Genomic DNA, 14,794 nt, shown 5'->3' with positions numbered 1-14,794 from the left:
GCCATTCTAAGGCCCTGGTAATTTGCTTCTCAATATGTTGGCTCCTTCCACATTAGAAACTTTCAGAGACCCCAGAGCAAGCAAAATAATAAGGGAGAAGCTGCTTCAGCTGAGCCCACACAGTTCTTGGCCCGGCCCTCCCAGAGGGCAAATGATGAATAACCTCATAATAACACACAGTGAATCTGCGTGTGTCATGCTGTCCCCTCTCATTTCCTACTTGGTGTTCAACAAGCTGGGGAGGGTAGCAGGTATGTCTAGTCTTGTTCTCTACTATGGCAATCTCACAGTCCCTCCTTCATCACCACTGCAGAGGGCTAAGGTCTGGGCTGACATGTGATGTAAATCCCCTTGTGCCGTGCCAACAATTGTCAGCGCTTTTAACCTCTGCCAAGTCTGAGGACTGTTTGTGGGCTGTGATATGGAGGGCTGGGGCATCTGCCTAGCCTGCGGCTCCATACCCCAAGAGTGGCATAGCATTAGCCTGCTAACATGGCTGCCTGGCCCGGGGCCAACGGGACATGTGCTCACCAGGCTGCCGTGGGAATGTCTACAGCTCCTGCCACAGCCCCTGCTCTTCAGCAGGCTTCAGAGCCTGCTGGATAATGAGAACAAGTTTTTCCAGGCTCATAACTGTCAGGGCTGGGTCAAGCAGGGGACAGGCAGACCACGTGACCCTAATATCAACTAAGGTATCTGCATTTCCTCTTGAGACATTTCAGAGAAACAGAAGCATCATGGACCTGGGCTGAGCAGCACTGATGAGTGACTGCATAGATTCTGGTCTTTGCTAATGAGGAAGTCAGAAGAGTTAACTACTAATAACAAGCTATTGGTCTGCATTTGGTTCTTATCTGGAGCTGAAGACTGAACCCAGAACCTCGTACATCTAAACACGTGCTCCACGCTGAGTCCTGGCTCCAGCCTCTAGTTATGATTCTTTTTCTTCTTTTTCCTCCTTCCTTTTTCTTTCTTTTCTTCTGATGTTATGCAGTATGCATGAGTGTGTGTGTGTGTGTGTGTGTGTGTGTGTGTGTGAGCCCTGACATCTGCCTGCCTTCACCTGTGAGCACTGGAGTCACAGATGTGTGCTCCACGCCCAGCTTCTACCTTCATGCCAGGGATTCAAACTGAGTTCCTTGGCTTTGAACAGCGAGCACTTAGCCTGCTGAGCCGTGTAGCCAAGCCCTTGCTGTCTTTGTATTTGAACGTCTCTGGTGCTGAAGACCCAGGCTGGAGCTTGTAGCTGCTAGGCATGCACTCTACACTGAGCCAGCCCTTCTTGTCTAGTCAGTTCGAGACTGCTCTGGTTTGAGCACAGTGTGCTTCCTCGTGTTAACTGTCCATACAGCGGTATCATGTGTGGACCTGCAGGGGATGAAGAGATACTTAAAACAATGGCTGCCTTTTTCTTGGGAGTGAGTTTATGCTCTGGATTGGTGATCAAAGAGCTGCCTCTCTGGCTTGTGGCCCCTGCACAGGTGTTTTGGCTCTGTAAAGCTCAGGCATGAAGTGCCCTTTAAAAGGTCTGCTGTTGAAGGCCTGGTCCCTAGCTGGAGTCAGTCCTGGAGAGTTGGAGGGAGCACTAGGGGCCAGGCTCCCTCACTACATGAATTCACCCCCTGGCAATTCAGGATTTAATGGCATTTTTAGGAGGTGGTAGTCATTTCTAGATGTGTGGGGTCCAGTGGGAGAAAGTAGTGGCAATGTTCCTACAGGTGCTATCTTGTCCCTGGCGCACTTCCGTTGGCTCTCTAGCCAACCAGGAACTGAAGTCTTTGAGACAGACAAAGTAAATCTCTTCTCCATCAGATCAGGCCTCTGAGGCAGCTGTCACAGGGAGGAAAGGTCTGACTCAGTCAGCCCCAACTTCCCTGCATGTCCAAAGGTGGCAAGAGGCCCTGGCCCTGGTGTGGCTGCTGATGTTCGTCTTTGATTTCAGCAACTGTGAGCCAAGTACATTGTTTTGCTTTCCACAGTATTCAACCCCAGATACTCCTTGAAGCATCAGAACTGACAGCTGAATCAGGACAGATAAATAAAGGTAGAACCTCTCTCTGTTCTACAGCAGTATGAGGACTTGCTGGGAGCTAAAAGCTTCCATCTCAAAGTGGGGTGCAGAAGAGCAACAGAGGGGCTCAGGGACTCCAGCTAACCCACAGCAGGAATGGCGGCTCTCCGCACCTTTCCGTCATCTTCTCCCCAGAGTGGAAAAGGGCAGATGAGGTGGCTTTGCAAAGGCCTGATGGACTTCATAAGCGTCCTTCTCTAGCTTATAGAGCTATTTGGTTCATAATGCTGTTTTAAAAAGTCCTTACAAAGGCCATTTGGTTAATCCACTGGAAAAAGAATCCCAGATTTCACTCTGGCAATGGTTCAAACTGGACGCTCTGGACATTGTCATTGCTTTTCTCATTGCTGTAACAAAGATACCCAATGGGGGCAACCTACAGGAGCGCTGGTCTCGGCTGATGGTTTGCGAGGGAAACAACCTGTCATGGTGGGGGCAGAGCTCATGGCAGGGAGTGTGTGGCCAGAGCTCCTCACACCTCAGCAGACCAGGGCACGGAATGGGACTAGACACACAGCTGGGTTGCAATCTTCAAAGTCTTCCTCTAATGACTTACCTCTGTCATCCATGCCTCCTGCCCAACGAATTCCCTGAACAGTGTCACTAGCCAGGGACCATGTGCCCAAACTCGTATGTATATGGGGGCACTTCAGACTCACACCCTAACCCCCCATGTCAGAAAGATGAAGAGAGGAAAGGGACCTGGGCACGTGCTTCCCTACGCATCAAACACATTCTTTAAAATGAGCCCAGGGGTTGTGATCTTGCCCAGCGTATTGAGTACTCAGTGTTGAGGGTGCTAGGACTCAGTCCTTCCTGTGTCATATGAATGAAAACATCCCCCACAGGGAGTAGCACTATTAGGAGGTGTGGCCCTGTTGGAGTAGGTGTGGTCTTATTGCAGGAAGTGTGTCCCTGGCAGTGTGGGCTTTGAGGTTTCAGATGCTCAAGTCAGGCCCAGCGCTTCTCTCTCTTTCGGCTGTCTGCTGATCCAGATGCAGAGCCCTTGGCTGCCTCTCCAAAATCATGGCTGCCTACATGCCACCGTACTTCCTGCCATGGTGACAAACGGACTAAACCTCTTAACTGTAAGCCAGCCCCAGTTAAATGCTTTCCTTTATAAATTTGCCGTGGTCAGAGTATCTCTTTATAGAGATGGAAATCCTAACTTAGATGCCTCTTTTGGTAAATCGCAGCATCACAATAGCTGGACTAAGAAAGGTTTGAAGGACCTAGAAGTTTATATGTCACCCTGGGAAAGGAAAGCAAAGCCCCAGTAAATGTTTGAACAACACCCTTATTCTCAATAGGTCAAACTTCATATTTAACAAAGAGAAGGGTCAGAGGCACACTCAGGGGACCTCCTCACCTGAATGGTAAAGATAGACACATGGGTATTTTCAGTGATGTACATACAAAAGCACCATCAAAGCCTGGGGAGGGAGTAGGAAGAGGGTGTCTTGGGTGACATATTTCCTATTGACATAGTTTCTGATAGCCAATACAACTGCTAAATAAGGGGACCTTGTCTTTTTAAAAAGCATATGCTAACAATGAAACAAAGTAGCTGAATATTTAGCAAGTATTCCTAACAGGATTCAGGATTCCTGACTTGGGTCAGAGATCTGCCTGAGGGGCGAGGCAACAGCTGCAGAAACCCATAGCCTGTGTCTGGACTCACTTCCAGGGAGGTCACAGAAGCACGGTATCACCTTCTAACTCGCCCACAAAGCGCGGTGAAGAAGCCATGTTCCACAGGAGCTCAGCTTTAAACAGAGGAGTTCTCCCAAGGTAAAGCTCACAGAAAGATACAAATCAGCCAGAGTTTACTGAAAACACACAGGTGAATCAAGAACTCTCACAGCTGCTGCCTAATGTACAGTTTCAGGGCCAGAGCTGGAGCTCGGTGGTAAAGGGCGTGCCCAGCAGGTACAAGGCTCTGGGTGACATCACCAGCATGTGGTGGGGTAGGGGAGGGAAGAGGAAGGAAGAAGGGGTAGGAAAGAGGAGAGGGAGACAGGAGACAGAGAGCGAGTGAAGAAGTTAGAAAAGAAGGAAGGTACAGAGGGATAGAGAGATAGAGGAAAGGAAGGAGGGACAGAGGGAGGGAAGGAGGGAAAAGAGAAAATTTCTAAGTGTTCAGAACAGTCATCCATCTTTGGCTGGTGAGATGGCTCAGCACACCAAGATCCACACCTGAGGTTGATCTCAGAACCCATGTAATGGAAGGAAAGAAGTGATTTCTGCATTTCTACAAGTTGTCCACTGACCTTCACATATTCTGTACCACACGTGTAAGTACACACACACACATACACACACACACACAAATAAATAAATAAATAAATACAATAAAATTTAGAAAAAAGCAATTCATCTTAATTCCTATAAAACATACCAAACAGATTCTAATCTCAAAGACACTGACCCTCTATGTGACTTTATCTGTCTTCATCCTGTATTTATTTTACCAGACAATCAGAGGGTGATTGTACCTGCAGACTGATGTTTCTTCAGGAGAACAAGGCTGGGTCTTGGTTCCCAGAGAAGTGGACACGGAATAGAAACACAGGTCATGGACGAATGAGGCGCCCCAGCCTCTGGACTGCTAAGCTAGGTGCAGCTCATGTCCTTATGGCCTGGCCTCCCAGGGTTATTTTAGCATCATGGCACAGCCCCTCCCAATTCTACCTGCCAGTCACCAGAGGGGCCTGCCTACCTTTCTTTGATTGACATGGTTTTGCTGGGTGAATCCAGGACAGTCTCGCCTGCTGGCACTTTGACTTCTCCGGCGGCAAACATGGCAGAGGGGTTCTTGAAGAGCTTCTCTGCTATCTGCTCCGAAGGATCCTGCTGCTTCCAGGACCCCAGTGTTGCCATCTGAATGGAGGCTTTCCCGGCAGCCGGCGCCGCCTGCTCAGAAGCAGGCTCTCCAAACTCTGAGAATGAGAGGGAGTCAGAATCGCTCCCCCCGCCCCCACCCCAGAATCTTCCCAGCTGTACACCTCCCCACAGTACAGCACCAGAGTCCGGCTGCGGGCACAGGGCAGCTTCCCCAGGCCTTCTATGCAGAACCACAGTGCAGCCCACTGAGAGAAACAGCCTGAGCCAGCTGGGCTGCCGACGAACTCGGCACCCTCATTTCTAGTGAGCTGAACTCACAGCCCAAGCCTGTCTCAACTGACAACTCTCAGTGTGTGCAAATGGAAGCAGCTTGGTGTCTGCGCAGACAGTGCACTAAACTGTATGGTCAGGAAGCACGAAGAGTTTGGAAACCTGGCCGGTTCAAGTCCTTGTTCTCTGTGCTTGCTGAGCGCAGGAATTTTGTGCCATCGGTTTTAATAAAAGGAGTCACCACAGCTCAGCGCTCGGAAGGCTACCGTGTACGTTAATGTCACTGGTCACCTGAAACACTCAACCAAGGGCTGTTAAGAGCTACAGCCACTTTTGCTGACACCATCAGTTCACTGACCTGTCAGATTCGAGGGGAAGAGGGATCTGGGGAAAGGACTAGGCTCACTCAAGTCCTAATTCACGAGTCTGCCAGACAGCAAAGCCTCAGAGAGCCTGGGAGCTGCCTTACCTTTAAGCGAGAACTTCCTCGTGACATTCCCCACATCCGAGCTCTCCTCCAAGGCCTGCTTATCCTCCTGGTCCAGGGTCTCCTGCCAACTGCCTTTAGCAGTGGAAGATCCCTTCAGCTCATCACCCAGGTGGGCGACAGGAGGACCAAGCTCCGCGCTTCCTCTCCTCAGGATGGTGTGTTTTGGCTCCTTCTGCCCAGCACCACCGCTGACTCTACCAGGGATGGGGTAGGAGGGCCCAGCCTCCTCCTCCGAGGCCCCGCGTGTTTGGATGTCGCTGTCTCCCGAGGTCAGAGCGTTGCTGCTCTCCGGCTCTGCACACTCCCCCAGCATTCCTTCGCTCCCACAGCGCTCTGCGCGAGGCCGCCAGGCTTGTGGCTTGAGAATGCTTCTAACCGGAGAGTCCGACGTTTCCGAGCAAGGGGGGGACTTATAGTCAGGGGCGGCCACACTGTCTTCAGCAGCCGGCTTCGTGCGAAGGTCCCCGGCATACGTGGGGGCAGCTGCAGGCGTGCTCACAGCTGTGCTCACAGTGGGGGAGAAGGAGATGAGCTTCCCGCTGCTCTGCACCTGGGGGGACACGGTTTACCAACACTGTGGCGGGCACAGCTGGGCACCGCACACCTGTACTTCCGCCTGCAGGCCCACCATCCCGGCGGGGCACTCGGGACACAGTGCGAGCCAACCTTCCGAGGAAGCGGCTTGCCTCTGCCGTCACCGGCTCCCCGAAGCGGACTTATCTCAAGGGAGCTATGAAGACAGCTGAAGAAAAGCGAACCCGGGTGAGGCTCTTCCTTAGAGATGAGGCTGCTTACAAGCCTGTTGACCCTGTCCTGTGTCACGAACCCAAGAGCAACACTGTGCGGCTGTATTCAGAGCACATCCCCCCCCCCCCCCCCCCCCCCCCCCCCCCCCCCACACACACACACTGGAGTTACATCGCACGAACTCACCTGCTCCACCTCTCCCAGTGTGACCGGCTGAGTCTGATACCTGGCATTCAGCCTCCTCTGCCGCACGGCTATTCTGTTTCTGGTAGAAATGGCTTTGGAGACTGGCTGGGACAGTTTGTTAAACAAGGCCAGCTTCTCGGCTAAGCTCAAGGAGGAGGAATCAGGTTCACCTGGCTCGGCAGACTCTCTGCCCTCGTTTGCCTGGCCCCTGGCTAAAGCCTTGTGGTGAGCTGAAGCCTGCAACCTGGAAGGGAGGAGGGAGAGGCAGCCTTAAGAGAAAGGCAAGCGGAAGCCCACTGCCAGGTCACATGTTCATTCTCCTACCTATGTCACTTATTTTGTCAAGGGTTGGTCCTGCCCCCGTAGATCTGGGAGAGGGCAGGCAGCTGTTTACTGACAGAAGGAGACAGAGAGCAGCAGGGCCAGCTGGCTCTTAACTGTGAACCCTTTCTATGAAGGAAATTTCCTGCAGAAGCCACCAGTGCCAGCCTGGACCTACCTTCCTAGAGGGAAAGCCCGGGTGGCTCCCACCACAGGGAGGACAGGCAAAGGCAGAAAATCACCCCTCGGGGCAGACATCCTCCATGGATGCAGCTGGGGGAGGTGCTGTCTTCATTTTGAGTGGTTGGGGGAAATATGGTCTCCCGCCAATGACAGATCCTGCGAAGCAGCTTTTTCTCTGTCAAACTCGTGGTTTTTAAATATATTTCCCCCACCCCAGGTTTCTACCAGTTTCAAAAGTTACTTAAATCTCATTCTCCGTAGCTTGAAAGGTGAAGAAAATTTCAGGTGGTTAAACCTCCCCCAAACCACGCTGGGCATGTGCAGGCCAAGTAGCTGCAGGTAGACAGACCTTCTGCATGGGCAAAGCCTGCAGGGCCATGATGCTCAGCGCTAGAAAACAATAACAATAATAATAGCTCCTACAGCAGGGAGAGGAGGAGGCTTCCAGCCCAGGAGGTCAGCGCGGTTCTCAAAAACGTCTTGGAGACAGCACCACCTCTGCCCCGGCAACACTCTTGTAGGATATTCTGCTTTTGCTGTTACTGAGCACTGATCCGACCAGACCAGACCACCAGTCTCCGTGTCCAGATATGTCAGGAGGACAGCGGGCAAGTGAGGACGCCTGAGGATTGGAGCCTTCTGGGGTCCAAGAGTGCAAACTGGAAGGGCAAAAACCATCTTTCCCAAGACAGCCCTGCTTCTGGATCAGGCTGGTTTATTCTAGTTCTGTCATTTTACATCTCTGTCTTTTTTTTAGCTTTTGTGTTTTGGCTCAACACAGTTAAGACAAAGGGGATATTTATATGGTTTATGAGCATAATTTTAAAACACCATAATTAAAACTGAATCCTATAATATCTATAGCCAAGCTTAAAATCTAATGGCATCATCTCCTTTCTCTAAATTAGAAAACAGTAGTATTTGGCTTAGGTCTAGATTTGCGTATACACATATTTTTAAAATAACTACACCTTACCAACACTTCAATATTCATGCTAATGCTCCACTTTTAAATTAGTCTTGACCCGTTAGTATTTTAAATGAAAAATAAGTTTTTGAAGAATGACCATTTTTATGTAAAAAAAAAAAAGAAAAGAAAAGGATGAGTAAGTGAGTTAGTGTGATTCTAGCACCAACACAGGAAGCAGGCAGATGAAGTATGGTTCTCACACAGTCATGAAGTTAATGGCACCTTGCACGGTATAAAACATTTCGGGACCACTCACTGCACTGACTTGTCAAACACATGAAAGTCACTCAAGGCTCTAGATGCCCCCACTGCCCAGCACCTCGGCACTGCGTGCTTCATGCAGCTACGTGTGTCCAGTACCTGGCGGGCTGCCCAGGGCCTCTAGCTACAGTGGGGCTAGGAAGTCTCGCCATTACAGGATGGGTGACCCCCCGGCAGGAAGCAGGGATAGGTTCACTTTAAAAGCAATGGCCAAAGGAGGAGCATTCATGAGGAGAGAGAAGAAAAGAAGCGTTAAGGAAAGCATAGCTATAAATCCAGAAATGCAAACAGCAAATATTTCACCGAAAAATATTTGTTAAACACCTTTGAGGGAAAACGAGTCGCAAAAGAACTTGGGAAAGGAATACAGACGGAGGGAAAAGGAGGCACAGGCTGTCCAGAGGAAAATGGGACAAGAAGAGGCATAAGCTTGAAGGGTCAGCTTACAACAAAACTGCCTCATTTTAAGAAGTCATTTAAAAAGCCAGTGTCCACCACAGCTGGTCAGGAGAGCCCAGCCACAGCCTACAGTGTTCTTCGCGGTGAAGCTCTTACAAGTGTCTGCTGCTACAGTGTCTACCAGCCAGTCAAGGGAATTGTTTTGTAAACAAATGGATATGCTGAGAGTTGCTTTAAGCACACAGATGTGCACGTCCACACATCAAGGCGTCTAGCCTGGGGTGCAGCTCAGTGGTAGAGCACTTGCCCAGCATGCACAGCGTGGGTGAACCCCAGGAAGGCTGCTGACCTCACAGCAGGTTCCAGCAGCAAACCTGCAGAGCCAGGTTCTCAGGGATGCCGCCCCTCCGCAGAAATGACTATTTTTAAACTAACAGATCTTCAGTTGATTTTGAATGAAGCAGTCACAGCGATCTGATCTGAGCACACCTGAGCAGATGGCCCTGGTGCAGGCCTCTCGTTTAAAAAGTGCCTACCTGCCAATTACCTCTTAGACACTTTGACGATGGCTTAACAACAAAATAAAGGCTTATCTCTGAGAGGCGTGTACTAGAATATTTAAGGATCAAATGTCCATGGTGTGACTGAAAATAACAGATGTGGAGAGTGACGGCCTAGGAGCCGATAACCGCCGTAGGTCAGGCTCACTGCGGTTCATCTGCTTTCATGTTTGGTATTTTCATTGTGAAAGATAAAACACAAGGATTAAAATGCTTCAAAGGTAACCTATAACATGTATATCCCAGAAAAACCAAAGCAAAAATGAGTGTGAGATAGTGCCTCTCTCTGGCTTCTAGCAAAACTGCCTCATCCTTATAGAGCATTCTTGAATGTCCCTGTGGGGATGACAGCACAGGCCAGGCTAAGAACTCCCCCAGAGACGCACGTGGCTGCAATGACCACTTCCTCTGTGGTGATGGGCTGGGTGTGTGAGCGGTCCTGCAGGCGACGCAGCCTTTGCTCCACGGCTGCATTTCTCGAATGCCTCTTTGGTACGCTGTGCTCATCGAATGATCTCTCCATTTCCTGCAGTTAGAAAACATTGTGCAATCTGCATGAATTCAAAGAAAAAAAAACAGCAGCAACAGGTGTGTGTCTACTGCTATTCTGAAGGAGCCACGGGAGGGGACAACAGGGGACACCAGCGCCATCAGAAGGGAACACTGCAGACAGCTGGGTGGCCCGGACCAGCCAAACAGGTCGTGATTCCAGAATGCCAACTGATGCTGCCATCGGTCCCAGCCAGGTACTTCGGAAAATGAGAGGTGGGGCTGGGCGTCAGGTTGTCTCCCAGCCCTCAGAGAAGGTTCCAGAATTCTGTCTCTTCCTCTTTCTCATCCCTGCCTCCAGGTGGTGAGCGGCTTCCTCTGCCACCTGCTCCTGTCGCAGAGTGCTAACCCATCCCAGGCCCAAAGCCAGCTGCTCACAGAGCAGAACCTCTGAAGCAGTGTGCCGAAATGTGAAAGATGTGCTCACCTCGATCTCTGCTACAGTAAAGGGCCCTGACTGACTCAGCATGGGAAGAGAGCAGGAGCTACAGGCAAGGAGAGCCCTGAAGCTCTGGGAAGGGTGTGAGGTACCAGGGCCCGGGGCTACAATTTCTAAGCAAAACCATTTGGCATGCCTTACCCTGAAAAGCAGCCTCTTGGCAGCAACACTCAGCTTGGCCCGTTCATCCACCTTTTCTTCATCTGTAAAAGCCACGAAATAAAAACTGAACATGATTAGAAAGTACACACTTAGCCTCCGAAATGCTTTTCGAGACTGACTGGGCGATCGCTTGAATCCAAGAGGAGGTGAGCTGACATTACAGCTGGGCTCTCCCCTGAGAGGAGCCTGTGCTGTCTCTTCGGGGAATAACACTAACACCCATCGCAATTCAAACTGTGTCCCAGCAGCCATGTCTACTCTAATAGTGTGTCTAAGAACAGACCCTAGGAACAGACTGCCTTGCTGAGTGCCAGTCACCAGTAAAACCTGCTTCTTTAGTCACAACGGCTGCTCCATACTGCTCACTGAACAAGCTTCTTAAATTCGATCAAAAGCTAAGGGAAGGCTTATCTGAGAATTTCAGCAAGGGTTCACAGCAAGGCAACTTGAAAGAAAGCAAGAAACGGATAGACTTCAGGCTTCCTCTCCCACAAAGCCCCAAATCTTGTCTTAAATCATCTGGATGAGATATGAAGGAATAAAAACGAAAAGAGATACTCGCCGTCAGCCACTGGCATGTCTGAACCCAAAGGGTACCTAGGAGAGACAGGGACAGAGAATGACAACGATTAGTGGTGGACACCCAAGCTGCCCGTGAAACATAATGCCGAATGGAAAACAGATGCAAGTGAACCATCTTCAAGATTTAAACCACACACTGGTTGTGGAACTACCAAACAAGTGCGAGCTGACACTGTGGAGCGTGCACACACAACCCCAGCCTGGTGCACACCTTGTGGAGAGAAAGTAGCACTGACAAGGAGTTATGTGGGACTAAGGGCACGTTCCTGGTGGACTTCACAGTTTCTACACATTAGCTTCTGATCATGTCATACAAAAATGTGAACATAAAAAGTAAGCTGTTTATATGGAGAGTACAAAATTCCTTATCTCAGTGGAAGATGCTCAGTTCAGACACCAGTTTGATAAAAGCATTCAAAGAACCAAAAGCCCGAAGGAAAGCTTCTTCTCCCCTGATCTGCGGGCAGTTTAGAACTGTAGAGTGGTGCTAGTTAGACAAAGCAACATTCTCTGGAAATACATTGCATTAGCAAAATAAGTTTTTCTCCCAGCTGATATGGAATAGTCCTGGAATCCTATGCAAATAGCATGGGGCCAGCCAGGGTAGTGGGCTCCTCATGTTTGAACTGCTAGTAGTACACACATGTGCCTACCTATCTGATTCCTTCCGCTCGGCTGATGTTATAGGTTGAGTTCTAAATCGTTCAGAAGTTTTTCTATTTTCACCGGGAGAAAGATAGCGTCTTGGTTTCCGAGACCCTCTCTCCTGTTCCGTGGGCAAGCCAATTCCTTCAGCTGACCTCTCAACCCGGGATTGGCTTTTAGGACTACAGGGCAGTGAGTGTAATACAGGGAGAAGGAGAAGGAGAGGGAGAGGGAGAGGGACGGGGAGGGGGAGGGGGAGGGGGAGAAGAGAAGGCAGGGAGAGGGAGGGGAGAAGGCAGGGAGAAGGAGGGGAGAAGGCAGGGAAAGGGAGAGGAGAAGGCGGGGGGGGGGGGAGAGAGAGAGAGACAGAGAGAGGAGAGGTTTATGCATTTCCGTGAGTCATGACAGAGTGCTCGGGTCTACATGCTACCTCCATGCACATTTCCATGTAACGTTCCACAGACCCGCTCCTCCAGATCCCCGTTAGTAGGCAGAAGCAGAATGGTAGTGTATGAGCCATTTCTTGTACACTCTGCCCTGCACACAGTTGTGAGCTAAGCTAACAGGACACACCGCAGGTGAAGAAGTGACTCGTCTGCCAAGGACGTGCAAATGACATATTGGAAGGCCGTCGGGAACATAACCTACAGTTCAGGTCTCTTGCTGGCTCTGGCCGACTCCAGAAACACATTTCTGAGCTGGGCGACAGACACTCTGGTGTCCAGCATGCCGGCTTCTGCACCAGGCCCCTCTGCCCTGGAATTCCGCAGCTCCAGCTCTTGCTTTGTGGCTGCATCCCTGTGTCGGGGGGCCTGGAGCTGAGGGGGACCCGTGTAATCTGACAGGGAGCGGGCCAGGACCTTACGCTTCTTTGGAGAGGCCTCCTTTGTGTGACTGCTGAGTGTGGCATCGTGGGACACAGGACCACTCTGGACATACAGAACCATTTCACTCCGGCCAGATCTCTGAGTGGGCGGATGGTGAACTTGCCGCTCTCTCTCAGGTCCTACAGCGATGGAGCGAGCCGTGGGCTTATCTAAATCTTCAGAGCGGTCTTCGTGGCCTCTCACAAGCCTGTCATCTTCGGAGGTCAAGAGTGATTTGGGGCTCTTCTCCAGAGTTTCAGGGGAGAGCACATCTCCTGATTTAGATTCACAGATATGGAGGATGGGAGCATCCCTTGAACCACCTTCTAGAATCTTCAAGGTGGTAGATTTTATGACATTTGGGGTGGCTGGTCCCACCCAGCTGCATTCGGATGCACTTTCTGGGGTGTCCTTGGTCACCAGCTTGATGGCATGAACAGGGTCAGCTGGCAGGACACAGCTCTGGCTTGGCCGCAGCGAGCTCACAGCTTTGCTCGTGACCCTGTGAAAGGCGGAGCTTTCTGACTGGATAGACAGGAAATGCGCTGGTACTGGCTGCTGTCTCCTTTGAGTTAAGGACTCTGAAGTGAGTTCAGGGCTGCTGCGAGCACTCTCCTCCTTGACCAATTTTTCTCTAACTTTAACTCTTAAGAAAAAAATAGGATTTATGTTTCGATGTACAGTAATCAACAGAGGGGAGCAAGCATGCACAGACCACAGACTCTGGAACCAACTAGGAGAGAATGTGTGAGAACACTTTTGGGCACTGAACACTGACACCTAGCACTTGCCGGTGAAATGGAGGGAAATCTCCAAATTTGCACTCATATTCTAGTGTGGCCCAAAAGTTCCATTCCCTACAGAGCTGAGGGTCGCATGCTCTTCTGGGGAGAACGGGTTTACTCTAAGGAAACACCTCACAGCCCTAGGAGGCATTACTCATATGTACCACTGAAAGTGTGAGGATCAAGGATGCTGTGCACAGGCCTAGACCCAGGCGTGGGCTGTGGGTGGCTGGCTGCTACGAGGAAACTTACGCTCTTGCAATAGACACAGCCACGTCACTGGCCACTGGCCACGCGGGGGCACTTCTGCTTTCTACTGAGCTAGCATCACCTCCTGTGAAGCACTGAGCACACACTCACAGGCTTTGGCTGCTAAGGCGACTACATCATCTGACCACGAGACAGGGCCCATTTGGACACCATACCTCACAGCAACATCAGGAAGAAGTACTTCGGAAAATCCTGGGCCCTCATCTCCCTCCCGGTGCTGTTACACCCTAATTAGAAAACAACCTAAGGAGGGATTGTTTGATGTTTTGTAAGTTTTAGACATTTGAGAACAAAACAGAAGTTATTTCAAAAGCTCTGCAGAGGCCCAGAACCATGGCTGGGCCCCACCTATCCTCTCAGCTCAGGGCTTCACCTTTACAGTGAAACAGTGGGCACTGTGGGACACTGCTGCCCGTGTGTGAGGCCTTGTATTTGGTCCCCACCACAGGGAGAGGAAGGACTAGTGCCACAGGCACTGAGGCTTCTGCGGAACACGAGACTTCCTACGTAGCAAAGATGACACATTCCCCAGATGAGCACCCCGTCCGGTTCTTTTTGAAATGCCAGCCTGTACCGTGTGAAAGGGCAAGCCATTTGACCTGAGGTGGACGGCTGGCCAGATAGACACAACTTTCAAAAGGTACACAGACCTCTTGGGAAAATGTAAAACTTTCATTTCACTTGGAGGAGTGAGCAAAGGTGATTGTTTATAATACACACATTTTAGAATCACCTTGTTTAGGCCTAGGTTGCCCTATCACATTCATGAAACATGCTCTGCTTTCAAATAGGGCATCGTCGGTAGACTTCCCCGAGGAAACATCAAAGACACACATAAAGGTAGTCACTAAGCTTGGGGAAACACTCTGAGCCACCGCTGTCTGAGAAGAGGCAGCCTTGGAGGGCACTGGCCAGGACAGCGAGCTGCAGGCAGGCTCCCTGGAGAATGTGTGGTCCTTGTCTGAGGCGATCTCAAGAGAACAAAGTCACTGTCAAACTCAGTACACAGGACCTTTGTCTGGCCAGTGACTTGTTCATTCTTAATTCTTCCGCCTCTCTCCATCATGAAATGATTGGAGTGTTTGTCTGCTCTTAGGCCGCATGCCCTAAATTTAACTATTGAAAATTAGCCACTGGTTTAGGAACAAGGAAACTGAAGTTGGTGCAGAAAAGGGGTGTGGGCAGGGTAGAATG

At 50.5% G+C, this 14,794-nt stretch overlaps 1 protein-coding gene across 4 annotated transcripts in view; it reads right to left on the bottom strand.

Annotated features, from left to right (window-relative positions):
- Svil (supervillin) overlaps positions 1-14,794 on the bottom strand; it is a 141,002-nt gene that overhangs the window by 44,971 nt on the left and 81,237 nt on the right. For 3 of the 4 annotated variants that reach the window (XM_055629195.1, XM_055629193.1, XM_055629194.1), the window contains 6 exons: positions 11,015-11,049; positions 10,432-10,493; positions 9,689-9,828; positions 6,609-6,852; positions 5,655-6,225; positions 4,791-5,010 (listed from right to left, as the gene is read on the bottom strand). In XM_055629195.1, the coding sequence (XP_055485170.1) occupies positions 4,791-5,010; positions 5,655-6,225; positions 6,609-6,852; positions 9,689-9,828; positions 10,432-10,493; positions 11,015-11,049 (1,272 nt within the window). Of the gene's footprint in view, positions 1-4,790; positions 5,011-5,654; positions 6,226-6,608; positions 6,853-9,688; positions 9,829-10,431; positions 10,494-11,014; positions 11,050-11,687; positions 11,853-12,327; positions 13,192-14,794 lie in introns of all 4 variants that reach the window. The other variant, XM_055629196.1, reaches the window with a different exon arrangement.

The sequence above is a fragment of the Psammomys obesus genome, unplaced genomic scaffold, assembly GCF_907164565.1.
Source record: "Psammomys obesus unplaced genomic scaffold, mPsaObe1.curated_primary_1811, whole genome shotgun sequence".
Taxonomy (NCBI): Eukaryota; Metazoa; Chordata; class Mammalia; order Rodentia; family Muridae; genus Psammomys; species Psammomys obesus.
Note: the sequence above shows the minus strand (reverse complement) of the source record. Positions and strands in the feature narration are given on the sequence as shown.